The sequence below is a fragment of the Mus pahari genome, chromosome 3, assembly GCF_900095145.1.
Source record: "Mus pahari chromosome 3, PAHARI_EIJ_v1.1, whole genome shotgun sequence".
NCBI lineage: Eukaryota > Metazoa > Chordata > Mammalia > Rodentia > Muridae > Mus > Mus pahari.
Window position 1 is genome coordinate 26,338,624 of NC_034592.1, and position 15,544 is coordinate 26,354,167.

The following is a 15,544-nucleotide window of genomic DNA, read 5'->3' on the forward strand; positions in this document are numbered from 1 at the left end:
AAAAAAAAAAAAATAAAAATCTGGGCACACGCCTTTAATCTCAGCACTAGGGAGGCAGAGGCAGGTGGATTTCTGAGTTCGAGGCCAGCCTAGTCTACAGAGAGAGTTCCAGGACAGCCAGGCCTATACAGAAAAACCCTGTCTTGAAAAACCAAAAAAAAAACCCAAAAAACAAAACAAAAAAAACCCATCATGATTATTAGAAAAGTGATAAAAATTTCTACAAATTGTACAAAGCTCAAGTCCAAGTAGATCAAGGAGCTCCACAGAAAAGAAAGTGGTGAAAAGCTTTGAGCACATGGGCACAAGGGAAAAGTTCCTGGACAGAATACCAATAACTTATGCTCTAAGATTAAGAATTGACAAATGGATTCTCATAAAATTGCAAAGGTTCTGTAAGGTGAAGAACACTATCACTAGGACAAAACAGCAACCAACAGATTGGGAAGAGATCTTTACCAACTCTACATCCAATATATCCAATATATACAAAGAACTCAAGAAGTTAGACTCTAGAGAACCAAATAACCCTATTAAAAAATGGGGTACAGAGCTAAACAAAGAATTCTCAACTGAGGAATACCAAATGGCTGAGAAGCACCTAAAAAAAATGTTCAGGGCTGGTGAGATGGCTCAGTGGGTAAGAGCACCCAACCGCTCTTCCAAAGGTCCGGAGTTCAAATCCCAGCAACCACATGGTGGCTCATAACCTTCTGTAACAAGATCTGACGCCCTCTTCTAGAGTGTCTGAAGACAGCTGTAGTGTACTTACATATAATAAATAAATAAATCTTAAAAAAAAAAATGTTCAACATCCTTAGTCATCAGGGAAATGCAAATCAAAGGAACCCTGAGATTCCACCTCACACCATTCAGAATGGCTAAGATCAAAAATTTAGGTGACAGTAGATGCTGGTGAGGATGTGGAGAAAGAGGAACACTCCTCCATTGCTGGTGGGATTGCAAGCTGGTACAACCACTCTAGAAATCAGTTTAGCAGTTGCTCAGAAAATTGGACACAGGACTACCTGTGGACCCATGAATACCACTCCTGGGCATATACCCAGAATATGCTGCAACAATGTACTAAGGGCACATGCTCCATTATGTTCATAGCAGTCTTATAATAACCAGAAGCTGGAAAGAATCCAGATGTCCCTCAACAGAGGAATGGATACAGAAAATGTGGTACATTTACAAAATGGAGTACTACGCAGCTATTAAAAACAATGACTTCATGAAATTCTTAGGCAAACTAGAAAATATCCCAGTGATGTAACCCAACCACAAAAGAACACACATGGTATGCACTCACTGATAAGTGGATATTAGCGCAGGAGCTCAGAATACCCAATTCACAGACCACATGAAGCTCAAGAAGAAGAAAGACCAAAGTGTGGGGAAACATAATATCCATGGGAGGAGTTAGAGACAAATTGTGGAACAGAGACTGAAGGAAAGACCACCTAGAGACTGTTCCACCTGGGGATCCATCCCATATACAACCACCAAACCCAGGCACTGTTGTGGATGCCTTAACAAGGGCTTGCTGACAGGAGCCTGATATAGCTGTCTTCTGAGAGGCTCTACCAGTGCCTGAGAAATACAGAGGTGGATGCTCTCAGTCAACCATTGGACTGAGCACAGGGTCCCCAATGGAGGAGCTAGAGAAAGGTCCCAAGGAGCCGAAGCGGTTTGCAGCCCCATAGAAGGAACAACAATATGAACCAACCAGTAGCCCCAGAGCTCCCAGGGACTAAACCACCAACCAAAGAGTACACATGGAGGGACCCATGGCTACAGTCACATATGTAGCAGATGATGGCCTAGTCGGTCATCAATGGGAGGAGAGGCCCTTGGTCCTGTGAAGGCTCTATGCCCCAGTATAGGGGAATGCCAGGGTCAGGAAGCAGGAGTGGGTGGGTTGGTGAGCAGGGGGAGGGGGAGGGAATAGGGGGTTTTTGGAGGGGAAACCAGGAAAGGGGATAACATTTGAAATGTAAATAAAGAAAATATTGAATAAAAACAAAATAGAAAAGGAAAAAACAATTCCCCATAAAACCATACAGCCTTTGCTTGGCAGGGTAGCTGTCTTAGTCAGGGTTTCTATTCCTGCACAAATATCATGACCAAGAAGCAAGTTGGGGAAGAAAGGGTTTATTCAGCTTACACTTCCACATTGCTGTTCATCACCAAGGAAGTCAGGACTGGAACTCAAGCAGGTCAAGAAGCAGGAGCTGATGCAGAGGCCATGGAGGGATGTTCTTTACTGGTTTGCTTCCTTCCCCAGGCTTGCTCAGCCTGCTCTCTTATAGAACCAAGACTACCAGCCCAGAGATGGCACCACCCACAAGGGGACCTCCCCACTGGATCACTAATTGAGAAAATGTCTTACAGCTGGATCTCATGTAGGCATTTCCCCAACTGAAGCTCCTTTCTCTGTGATTAACTCCAGCTGTGTCAAGATGATACAAAACTAGCCAGCACAGTAGCACATGCCTGTAATTCCATAACTCAGCAGGGATAGGCAGGAGGATAAGGGTTCAAGTACTGAGTTCAAGGGCAGCCTGGGATACAAGAGACTGTCTCAAAAAACCAAAACCAGATAGTCTTTTAAATATTTTTTACACAGATTAAGTTATCATTCGATATTCAAATCACTCATTCATTCACTCACTCATTCATTCATACACCCATTTAACAAACATCTACTGTTTAAAAACAATGTGTACAAAACAATGCCATGATGGGGACTGGAGAGATGGCTCAGTAGTTAAGAGAACTTGCTTCTCTTCCAGTTCCACATAGTTCACAATAATCCGTAACTTAGGTTCTAGGGGACACACCATCTTTTGACCTCCTTGGGCACAGAGCATGCACGTGGTACACATACACTCATATACGTAAAATGAAATTTTAAAATCTAAAAACTAAGAAACAGTAACATGATACTAAAAGACAATGATTAAAAATATCTCTTCTTCACAGACCTTACAAATGGAATAGTAATTTAAATACAGACTAGTTAAGTAAATATACAAAACAATTGAATAAATATAATTGGGGGGGGAGATGCCATCTGAGTCTTACTCTGATTTGAATCTGTCATGTCCCATTTTGAATACTTGGTCCCCAGCTAGTAGTGGTTTTGGAAGGCATAAGGAAGTAGGTCCTTGGATGTAGGTCTTAAGGTTCACTGGACAGGCCTCACTTCTGCCTAAATGAGAAAAGTACCTAACTCCAGTTTGAAAGAGAAGCCATTATGCTGCATTGTTAAAAATACATTTCCAAATTAAAAAAAAAAAAAAGAAAAAAGAAGAAAAAAGAGAAAAAAAAAGAAAAAAAAATTCCATTTACTGTAAGAGCAAGTTGCTGTTTTTTTACGACTGTTTCCTAGAGCCTGACCTATTCCAACCAATGACCTTGAGCACTCTGACCCTTTGATCCTCCTAATCACAAGGTAGGTTTTTTTCTTTTTTTGAGATTTTTCTGTATTTCCTTATTGTCCCAGCTTCTCTCTTCTGTAAACCTGCTTTGCAACTACTTGTGATTTTACTCCTTAAAAGGGGCCAAGAAAGAGCCCTGGGCTTCCCTCTTTAGCCAAAAGCTGGCCTGCTCTTGGGTACTCACTTTCCCCCAAAAGTCAACCCTGCTTCAAAACTGTGGGAGTGGTCTTTATCATCAACCAGTAGGATTTACATTTTCTGGAGTCCCCAGTGAGATTCAGACTGCTTACCCAAATTCCAAAGTTGGACCTTGCTCTGGGTCTTCAGGACTGAGGGGCCTGACCTCAGGGGGCGTACACCTTGACAAGTTCCAAGGTTCCAGGTGTGCTTTCAGTGTTAGAACTGGACTATCAGCGTGAACTACCATGATGATAAGAGCCACAAACCTCTACAGAGGCCTTCCTGGTAAGTCATTGTCTAGTCTGTGGAGATCTTGATCTGGGACAGGAGGAAATTTGATGGAACTCAACTATTCTCCTGTCCAGGGTCTGGCTTTATGTTCCATTTGTCTTGTCTTCATATGTTTTGTTTTTATAAGTCTTGTCCTGGTTTCATTTTTACTGTCTTCATTTGTACTTTCTGTGTTAATTGGTTTATCTTGGACTTGGAACAGACAGTATGGGTGATAAGACTAGCAAGCCTAACAACCTTCTATCTTGTGTTCTAAAGAATTCTTGGGGGGCTGGAGCGATGGCTCAGTGGTTAAGAGCACTGACTGCTCTTCCGAAGGTCCTGAGTTCAAATCCCAGCAACCACATGGTGGCTCACACCCACCCACAATGAGATCTGATGCCCTCTTCTGGTGTGTCTGAAGACAGCAACAGTGTGTACTTAGATATAATAATAAAATAATTTTTTTTTTTTTAAAAAAAGCATTTTTGACAGATTTAGCTGGGTCTTTAATCCCAGAACTTGGAGGGAGAGGCAGGTGAGTTTGGGGTTAGTCTAGTCTTCAAAGTGTTCTAAGACAGTCAGGGCTACACAGAAAAACCCTGCCTTGAAAAATCAAAACCAAAAGCAGAAGAAAAAAAAAAAAAGAAAAAAAATTCAGCAAAAATTTACTCCCTGTAGTCAAGAATTATTACTATCCCATCACCAAGAGTCACCTCTTGAACTGAATGGCCCACATTCAGGGTTGACTGGCCCTCCCAGGGCACTTTTGATTTTCAGATAGCCTGCACAGTGGTATGTGTCACCCTTGGCAAGCCTGGCCACCCAGAATAGAATGGATACATCTTGTCTAAAGCAACTTCCAACAGGCCACCCTGGATGAAGATCTGTTTGATCTGAAACATGCAAGGTGTCGAGCTCTGAATGTCAGCAGACAGACCTTTCAAGAGCCTGTACAGAGACCCAAGAGCCTCCTCTGAAAACTGTTCTGCAGGACTCACAGGAAAAGGAATTCTTCCTTCCTTTATATAATCATCCCTAGCCCCCTGTTCCCCTCCCCACCTCAACCTCCACCACGGCCAGCTCAGCATCCACCACCAGGGACTCACTCTGCGTCTGTGTCTGAGTCTACCCTTACCTTACCTTCTAGTTCTTTCCTACCTCCACCTATCTTCTCTCTACCTCCCAGCTCTTTCCCTTTCCCACACCCATCAGAGGGTCCCATATGGCCCTCATGAGCCTTCCTCAAATTCTGGTGCTGGGGTGATACCTCCTTTGGGCCTTGCTCCCCTACAGCCATTTCCTGACGATCACTACCTGTATGTCCTTTCTCCACTAACCTAGATTCCTTAATTTTTCTAATTGATTCTACCCTTTTCAGTCATCTCCTCACATGGGATGACTGTCAACAGATTCTCCATGCCTTCTTTAATACTGAAGAAAGGAAATAAATTCTAATGAAAGCAGCTAAAGTACTTCCTGGAATAACTTCAGTGGCTGGTGACCAGAGGGCAAAGGCAATGGACTGTGTGCCCCTAAGACAGAGACTCCAATGAAACTTCAACACAGAGAAAGGTCACTCTGTGAATATAACCAGGTTCTGTTAGAAGGGATGAACTGGGCAGCCCAAAGCCCACTACTCTACCTGAGGAAACAGATGTAAAACAGAATGTAAATGAGTCACCTTGAGCTTTCCGACTGCCTATCAGTTATACACCCCTCTAGACTAAGAAGCTGTCTTGGAAAATCTCAAGGCAATTAACCCTGACTTCCTTACTCAGCCCACATAGATAAGATACAAAAGATGGATGGATGGATTTGCAGAAAAAAACCAGACAAATAACTATTAGAAATATCTCACAAGGGGCTGGAGAGATGGCTCAGAGGTGAAGAGCACTAGCTGCTCTTCCATGTCCTGAGTTCAATCCCCAGCAACCGCATAGTGGTTTACAACCATCTGTAATGGGATCCAAAGCCCTCTTCTGGTATGTCTGAAGACAGCTACAGTGTACTCATATATATGAAATAAAATAAAAAAATTCTTTCAAAAAAAAAAAAAAAAAGAAAAAAAGAAAGGAAGATCCCAGAAGATGTTTGACAGAGACATCAAAGAAGATACTCTGATAAAGAAGATGGGGTGTGCTACTGTGGCTGCACTATCAGCCACTTTCAACTCTGCCCATACACCCCAAGATTAAAAGAGGAGACATTTTATAAAAGGATCAATGCTCCTGCTGCAATGAAATAGGTCACTGAAAAAAATGAATGTCCATGACACAGGCAGGATCCCAGAAACCCAAGCCAATCCCAGCTATGGAGGATCAGAAGGCTGAGGCTCCTTCGAAATAAGTCCTCCAGGAGCCTATGGTAACTCTCTTAGGGGTTTACTGCTGTGAACAGACACTATGTCCAAGGCAACTCTTGTAAGGACAACACTTAATTGGGGCTGGCTTACAGGTTCAGAGGTTCAGTCCATAATCATCAAGGCAGGAGCATGGCAGTATCCAGGCAGGCACGGTGTAGGCAGAGCTGAGAGTTCTACATCTTCATCTGAAGGCTGTTGATGGAAGACTGACTTTCAGGCAGCTAGGGTGAGGGTCTTTTAGCCCACACCCACAGTGACACATCTACTCCAACAGGGCCACACTTTCTAATTGTGCCACTTCCTGGGCTGAGCATATACAAACTATCACAGTAACCTTCACCATCAGGGGCCAACTCATAAATTTTCTGGTAAACACAGGGGCTACCCATTTGGTATTATAGGAACCCCTTAAACCCTTTGCCAACCAAAAACTGGAAGTACAGGGGGCAACAGGACTGCTAAGCTGGGACAAGAGTCTGTGACTGACTCGTTCTTTTATTATTTCTGCATGACCCTTCCCTTAGAAGGAGGACCTCCTCCTGAACAAGCTCCAGGAAATAAACATCACTCTTAGGAGTTGCAACTGGGAGACCCTGCTAAGACTTTAACCTGTCCAATAAGTGAGGAATATCTGCTCCACCAATATCTAACTGATTCCATGGAAGTGGAATGGAAAAAGTTGGATTAAACTGTAGGATTCCAAAAATTCCTACAGTTTAAGCAGAGAATAATCCTGGCATGGCAAAACATGTATCACCCGTCATATAGCAATTAACACCTAGGGTGATGCCCATTTGAGTTAAACAATGCCCCATCAGTTTGGAAGCCAGGAAATGGATTAAAAGGCTCACATCAGGAGCATCCTTGAAGCAGGCACACTTACTTCTTGCCAGTCAGCACGGAATACCTCCTTACTACCTGTCCAAAAGCCAGGAATTTAAGATTATAAACTAGTTTAAGACCTGAGGGAAGTGAACAAACGTATAATCCATTTACTCAACTGTTAGAAATCCCTACATTTTGCTTACCACAAGAGCATAAATTTTACACTGTACTGGATTTAAAAAATGCATTTTTCTCCATTCCTCTATCAAAATTAAGTCAGCCTATCTTTGCATTTGAATGAGCTGACCCTAATCTGGGGATATCAGGATAACTAACCTGGACCAGACTGCCTAAAGGGTTCAAATATTCTCCCATTTTCAATGAAGCACTCAAGCAGGACTTAAGTCACTTCTGTAGTCAATGCCCTGAGGTAACCCTGCTTCAGTGCCTGGATGATTTATTTTTGGCTGCTAAAAAAACGAGGAGGAAAGTTTGAGAGCTACCAGAGGCCTTTTGGAAACTCTGGTCCAGTTAGACTACTGAGCTTCTGGAAAAAGACAAAAACCAAACTAAAACAAAAACAAACAAACAAACAAACAAAAAGCAAAGCCCAAATTTGCTTACTTCTGGTCACCTGCCTGGGCTGTAAACTGAGAGAAGGTAAGCATCCATTGTCCCAGGCTTGCATAGTGGCCATAATGCAAACCCCAACTCTAACCACCAAGAAACAAGTCAGGGAGTTCCTGGGAGTTGTTAGATACCTGGGTTTGCCAAATCCTGCTCTGGCAGGGGACAACACCTCTTTGGAATGGACTGGGAACATGAAGAGGCCCTTGCATAGGTTCCCACTTTAACTCTCTCTGATATCTCCAAGCCCTTTCATCTTTATGTTCATGAAAGGGCAATGCCAGGGGAGTCCTGCAGTAGACTCTGGGTCCCTGGAAAAGGTTGGTAACTTTCTTATTTAGGGTTGTATCGCTGTGAAGAGACACCAGGACCACAGCAACTCTTATTAAAAAAAAAAAAAATTAATAGGGGATGGCTTACAGGTTCAGAGGTTTAGTCCGTTATCATGGCAGGAACAAGGGCAGTGTGTGGGCAGTCACCCTCCTGGAAGAAGGAGTCTGTCTGACAGTGTTAGGACGGATATGGTGCTGGTGAAGGAGCTGAGAGTTCTTTTTTTGATTGTATGTTTTTTTGAAGACAGGGTTTTCCTGTATAGCCCTGGTTGTCCTGGAACTCACTCTGTAGACCAGGCTGGCCTTGAACTCAGAAATCTGCCTTCCTCTGCCTCCCAAGTGCTGGAATTAAAGGCATGTGCCACCACTACCTGGCTGGAGCTGAGAGTTCTAATCTTGATCCACAGGCAGCAGCACACTATGCCTAGCTTGAGCATATGAGACCTCAAAGCCCACCCCACAGTAACACATTTCCTCCAATAAGCCACACATACTCCAACAAGACCACATTTCTTAATAGTGGCCCTATAGGCTAAGCACATTCAAACCCATGAGTCTACCAGGGCCATACCTATCTGGACCACCACAGCTTACATCTCAAAGAGACTGGATCCTATAGTCTCTGGATGACTCCCTTATTTAAGAGCCATGACAGCCACTGCAATTCCTGTAAAAGAAGCTGGAAAACTCAACATTTGGGGAGACTCTAACTATAATTGCTTTACATGCTGTGAAAACTTTGCTGATGTCACTAACTGGTTGATGTCAAATGCCCATGTGACTTAATACCAAGCCCTTCTTTTAGATAAGGACAGACCTTTGATAGATCATTAGCTTTTACTATTACCACTCTGCTGCCAGATGACAACCCTGAGAAGACCATCCACGACTGCCTGGAGATGCCGGACATTATTCAAGGTACGTGACCTGACCTGACATATGTCCTCTCTCTCACCACCAGAGATGTGGAACTCTACACAGATAGCAGCAGCTTCACTCAAGAAAGAACAAGATAGGGCTGGTGAGATGGCTCAGTGGGTAAGAGCACCCGACTGCTCTTCCAAAGGTCCAGAGTTTAAATCCCAGCAACCACATGGTGGCTCACAACCATCTGTAACAAGATCTGACTCCCTCTTCTGGAGTGTCTGAAGACAGCTACAGTGTACTTACATATAATAAATAAATAAATCTTTAAAAAAAAAAAAAAAGAAAGAAAGAACAAGATAATGTGGAGGTAGTTGTGGTCACAGGCCAGAAGGAGGTCATTTGGGTGCAAGCCTTGCTCAGGGGCACATGCCTTGCTCAGGGGCCTATCTGCCCAGAGAGCAGAAATAATTGTACTGACACAGGCTTTAAGATGGGTTAAAGGAAAAATGGTGAACATCTACACAGATAGCCAAGATGCTTTTGATATGATTCATGTTCATGGACAGACATATAAAAAGAGGGGCTTACTCACCTCAGAGGGAGCAACTATTAAAAATAAACATGAAATTGTCCAGTTGCAAGAAGCCATTTGACTACCAACTGAACTGTCTGTAATATCCAAAGACAAAAGCTACCAAACTCTAGGTAACAACCATGTAGATCAAGTCACCAAAGAGGCTGCTCTCAGGGAACCTAAAGCCCAGACCGTCCTGGAACTATCTGCTGTCCCAGAGATTCCAGTCTGCCTCAAAGATGTTCCTGAGTCTGAAGAGGAGATCAAGTCATATTCTGACTTGGGGGTTTAGGAGACCTGCAACAGATAGTGGATCTTGCCTGACAGAAGAATCTGCATGGCAAAGGCACTGGGGCCAAAACGGGTTAACCTGCCTTGCGTAGCCCCATGCACTCACCACCTAAGAAGATCTCAGAACTCATCTCCCCTATGTCTGGATACCTAAACAGTAAGAAAAATGTCAAAGCATTTCAGATCGCTACCTGGTCTGTGTAAATGCAAAGAACTTGCTTCCCGAGATCAATGGAGTCAAGGTACAAAATTACAGTGAATTTTGGAATTGGACTTCGCTGTAGGCAAGCCAGGACTATATGGTATAAATATTTGCTGGTCTGGAATACCAACACAGGGTGGGTAGAAACTTTTCCATTCCAAGCAGAAATGGTCCAAGTGGTAGCTAAGAAATTAATAGTAGAATTTACTCCCAGACTTAACCTCCCCATTTCTCTGGGGTCCAATAATGGTTCAGCCTTCACAGCCAAGTTATCTCAATTGTTCTCTCAGGCTCTTAACATAAATTGGAAACTTCATTGTATATATGATCTTCAGAGCTCAACAAAGGCAGAGAGGATGAATAGAACTTTAAAGGAGACTTTTAACTAAATATACCCTTGAGACTGATAGTAACTGGGTTACCATCTAGTTGACCTTTTACCTTACCTCTTCTCAGTTTCCTATGGACCCCCTAATGAGAAAAGTTCACCACATATGAGATAGTTTATGGGCGATCACTTCCCATGATCCCTTGGGTACATGCTAGATTGTTATCAGATTGCCCTACTCCAATCTCAGAGTCTTTAAAAGGATTGCAATTAACCCTGGGTAACATTTTCCCTGAAGTTTAGCCTGCTCAATTCATTGGGTACTGCCCTGCAGATCACCCATTCCACCTGAGGAGGCTGCATCAATCTGCTACTTCAAACTGATCTGCATCAACCTAATGGAAAGGACTTTACACCATGATTCTCTGGAGACCTACTGCTGTTAACCTTACTAGTATTCCTGCCTGGCTTCATCACTTGTACCTCAAGAATGTACCCAAGGAACCCACAGAAGAGGAGCCCAACTCTGAAAAGTAGCAAGTGACTGGAAAAGGACTGCTAAAAAACAAACTTTCTAAGGTTTGACTGTGCATTGTAACTTTAAACACTGTATCATTGCTGCTGGAAACCCCACCATGACTACCCTGTGGCTAACAGTTTTACTGTTTTGTATGCAAACAGAACCTAAACGCATCTTGACAGAGGGAATCAAAGGCACTCCTATCAGAGGAAACACCCTGACATTGTCTTGCCTGCAAAAGGTTGCTTTTATCCACCCACCAGGGCCCAAGGCTAGGACCAAAAAAAAAAAAAAAAAAGCGGGGTGGGAACAAATGGTCTTTAGCTAGATAAATGGAGATGCTTGAGATGGATTAATCTGACCAATCCCAAGGTAATAGTACAGACTTAATGGAAATTACAGATGTACTAAAATAGGAAGAGGAAGGATCCCCAGAGAAACTCTGTCTGTATCTAACAATATGGAGTATAATTCTGGGCCCATCTAGCACTAAAAAGGCAATGAGAATACTCCTGTGTAAGAAGAAATCCCTCCATTCCCAGTCTCTTAAAAAGAAATCCGTATGGAGATTTTCATATGAAGATTATACAATGAAAATGAGGGATGAAATGGAACACCCACTGATGTTTTAAAAGCGATGGCTGATTTTCCTGTTGATAATGTCCTTTTCCTCCACTGTCCATGCTTTGATTACACTAATGTCCTTGCTTTTTGTAAGTCTCCTCATCATACCTCCCTCCCTCTTGGTAAATGATTTCCTAGACTTTCTGTCTAGGAAAATAATACTTATTCTGTACTCCCTGCAGGGTGTAACAGTTTATGTGGGATAGGATGAGTTACACCTATTTTACTCAGCAAATCACTACAACTGGTTAAGAGAAAACAGGAGCTCTTCCTGAGAACTGCCATGGTCCTTACATCTATCAGATCCTACTAGTTGCTGAGTTACCACTGCCTTTCTGTTACCTGTCCCAGGACTTGTTGACTACAAAGAGAGATTTCTAAACTAGCCTGATTTTTAAAAAAACTACTAATATTACAGAAAAATATTAGCTGAAATTAATTGAGAAATGGGAGAACTGAAAATAACTTCTAAAAAACAGAGCTACTATAGACTATTATTCAAACATAATCTTGGCTGTCAACAATTTACTGGAATGTGCTGTTTAATATCTCTGATTTCTCACATGCCATTGACAACCAAATTCATGATCTACATAGAGAAATAAACAAAATCTCTCCAACAAATTTTTGACTGTCCAATATGGCTACGATGGCTCCCCCCGCTCCCATCATTGGTCCTTTAACATTGTTTTTACTGGTTATCATCATCGGGCCCTGTAGCCTCCAATGTGTTATTAATTTCACTGCCCATCAGATAAACAATTCTAAAATCATCGTCACTAGATGACATTATTAAAACATCTTATCAAAGATTTGATAGGAACACTTAAGTCAAGGGAGAAACTGTCTGACTCCACTTTGAAGGCAGAGACCATTATGCTGTATTATTAAAAATAGGATTCCCTCTTTCCCAAGCCTTTGTCAAGGTGTCATGTATAAGACATCTATTGGGAACCCCTGAATCCCACCAGACTCCATAAGCAAACAGTGGCACTCAGCTGGGCACGGTGACCAAGCAGCATTGTGCTTTTGTCTTTTTGGACTGACAGTATCACTTTGTGGCCCTAGCTAACATCCAACACAGCTCCACCTGTCTCTGAAGTGCTGGAGCTAAGAGTGTTTGCCACTGCATCTTACATAGTAAACTTAAAACAGAAAATTCAAAGAACGGTAGTAGTCTTTTCTCTGACAACTATGTGGTCTAGAGAGGACAAAGACATTAGTGAAGCCTAGCTTTAGAGTCCTTTCTTCCCTATGAAGCCTGTATAACCTATATCTATCACAGATATATGACCCTCTATGACAAGATGGCTCAATGGATAAAGGCACTTGTATGATGGCCTGAGAAGGATTCTCAGAATCTATGTGGCTAAAGTAGAGGATGACTCTTAAAAGTTGTCCTCTGACCTTTCTTCAAACACGGTGACATTTGCAATGGGAGCATGGAGACACACACACACACACACACACACACACACACGTACAGAGTAATAAAAGGAAAAGGAAATGTATGGTTTTTGCACCATTTCCACATGATCTAAAATGCTGAATGTCTTGTCATCCTTCTGAAAGCAAAGCTGACACATACCTGTCCTCTTTATTGACTTGAGAGTAGTATGACCTCTGTCTGATTGCAGAGTAGAAGGAGAAAGCCTCATTCAGATAACTGGTCTCAGAAGTTCGTAAACTATAAGAAAAAAAATTTTTTAAGTAAGATGCAAACTGGGTGTAATGCTCATGAAAACACTTGTTCTATATTGCCCTACTCTGCACAGGGGGATGGGAATGACTGCCTTAACTCTGAGTCAGCAAGGGATCAACCATGTTACCTTTCAATTGTCTGGTAACAGCAGCAATACAGTTCTTCCGTGCTGTTCCAACCAAAGTACACATCACTCTCACTGTAAAAGGGACAGGATTCTACTCCAGTATGCCTGCTTCCAGGACTCACCTAACCCACTGTCACTTGATCTTCGGTCCATTTCTTTAGTTTTCCCCTCCTTACTAAACTATACTACTCTTTGGGGGATGCAAATGAGCTATAATGTCTGTTTAACGTGTCTAGTTTAATAAGAGACTTTGAAAAATAATTTACTTTAAAAAGTTTATTTAGTGCCCTGACAAATTTTATGCACACCCATCCACCCACCAACCCTTCTGGTTACTCTCTCCTCTCTCTCATCTTTCTACGCCTATCAAGTCTTCTTTCTTCCTGTCCCTTTTCCAGATTCATGACATGTTTTGTTGTATGTCTCATTTAGCTTAACCAGGGCCATTTATGCAACCATTGGCTTGGGATTATCTATGGAGCCTTGTGAGGTCAACAGTGGGTACACAACTACAGAAACACAACCTTTCTCTGAATCTATCAGTAGAGTTCCCTGACTCCTCTTCCATCAAGGCCTGGCTGTTAACGATCCCTTTTTAGTGGATACCCAATGCAGACATCTGTAGCTGCTGAGGATACATGATTACAATGATTGGTACTTCTCAGCCCTTGTCTCTATCTGTACTTTCATAATTACTGTTCTCTAAGCTTGGGCAGGATGATATACATGTCTTCTCTAGGGATGAGTACTTCAAAAATCACTTATTCTAAGCACTGTAATGAGGAGTTTTGAAGATCCTCTTCTGGCAACACGAGGGAAAACAGCAGTGGCATTCTAAGAGGCATGCCCACACTGGGAAGATGATGACTTTTCTTACCTTTTGTTTGGCTTGCTTTGGTTTTTTGAGACAGGGCTTCTCTGTTTAGCACTGACTGTCCTGGAACTCACTCTGTATGTAGACCAGGCAGGCCTTGAACTTAGAGATTCTTCCTACCTCTGCCTTCTGAGTGCTGGGATCAAAGGTGTGTGCCACAATCAAGGGCTTTGTGGGTTTTTCTTTTCTTACCTTTTAAATTACAAAAGGCTAAAGTTTTATGTATCTGAGTACACTGTCGCTGTCTTCAGACACACCAGAAGAGGGCACCAGATCCCATTACAGATGGTTGTGAGACACCATGTGGCTGCTGGGAATTGAACTCAGGATCTCAGAAGGAGCAGCCAGTGCGCTTAACCGCTGAGCTATCTCTCCAGTCTCAGATGTTACTATTTTAAGATGCAAACAACTATCAATTTACCTCACTTAACCTCTCAAACATAGTCAACAAGGATGAGTGTGTAACGAATACTATGAACATCATATATGCTTTATGTCTCTACACACCATCAAGACTTGAGAAGTCCTAAGAATGGTAAATCTATTTAGTATTCATTGCTTATAAAAAAAACCAAAATCAAACTCCTCAGGTCTGATCAAATGAAGTTACTGAAGAGAACAGCTGATATGAAGAGTACTGCTTAAATTATATAATGCCATTTCATGACGCCATCTTGATCCATCTAGCCTAAACAAAACTGCATCTATAGCTCACTGTCTTCCCTGCAACATGCTCTGTTTTAACCAGAGAAACACATTCTTCTTTCCATATGAAATTCACTTACTAATAGTGGTAATACAGCTGCCCGATCTTGGACGCGATTTCCCCTATTTGCCACCGCTTCAATCCATACCGATTATCCAAGACTTGTCTGTTTACATAGGAGACAAAAAAATAGAAATAACAAAATATAAATTTCAAAAAGAACCAAAGCTATAAATTCAATGATAAAATATCATCTCATTAACAAAGATCATGAGTTATAAGATTTCATTATAACCATTCAACTACATTAAAAAATGTTTCTCTTGACTGATTTGTGTCATGTCATCAGGTATATATAAGTATATAATCTGTGTATATGAGTGTGCATGAGCATGTGATTATGTGAGTGCATGTATGCATGCCACAGCTCAAGTATGGCAGTCAGTTATTGCTTCTCACATTCTTGGTCATTACCACGCATGCAGGCTAGCCAGGGATTCTTCTGTCTTTGCTTCCATTCTCTTTACAGGATTAGATTGGATTACAGTCTCACACTTGAATGACAAGTGAGATAACCATGAACTCCTAAGCACTATTTCTACCTCTTTTTTTTTTTTTGGGGGGGGGGGGCGGGTTCGAGACAGGGTTTGTCTGTATAGCCCTGGCTGTCCTGGAACTCACTTT

General features: G+C 42.2%; 1 protein-coding gene across 2 annotated transcripts in view; it reads right to left on the minus strand.

Moving 5' to 3' along the window:
- The window catches only part of Scai (suppressor of cancer cell invasion), a 113,181-nt gene that overhangs the window by 34,994 nt on the left and 62,643 nt on the right, over positions 1-15,544 (minus strand). For both annotated transcript variants that reach the window (XR_003843451.1, XM_021193033.1), the window contains exons 5-6: positions 14,940-15,026; positions 13,040-13,138 (exon numbers count right to left, since the gene is read on the minus strand). Coding sequence is in view for 1 of the 2 variants with exons in the window: in XM_021193033.1 (XP_021048692.1) it covers positions 13,040-13,138; positions 14,940-15,026 (186 nt within the window). In the remaining variant the exon portion in view is untranslated. The remainder of the gene's footprint in view (positions 1-13,039; positions 13,139-14,939; positions 15,027-15,544) is intronic.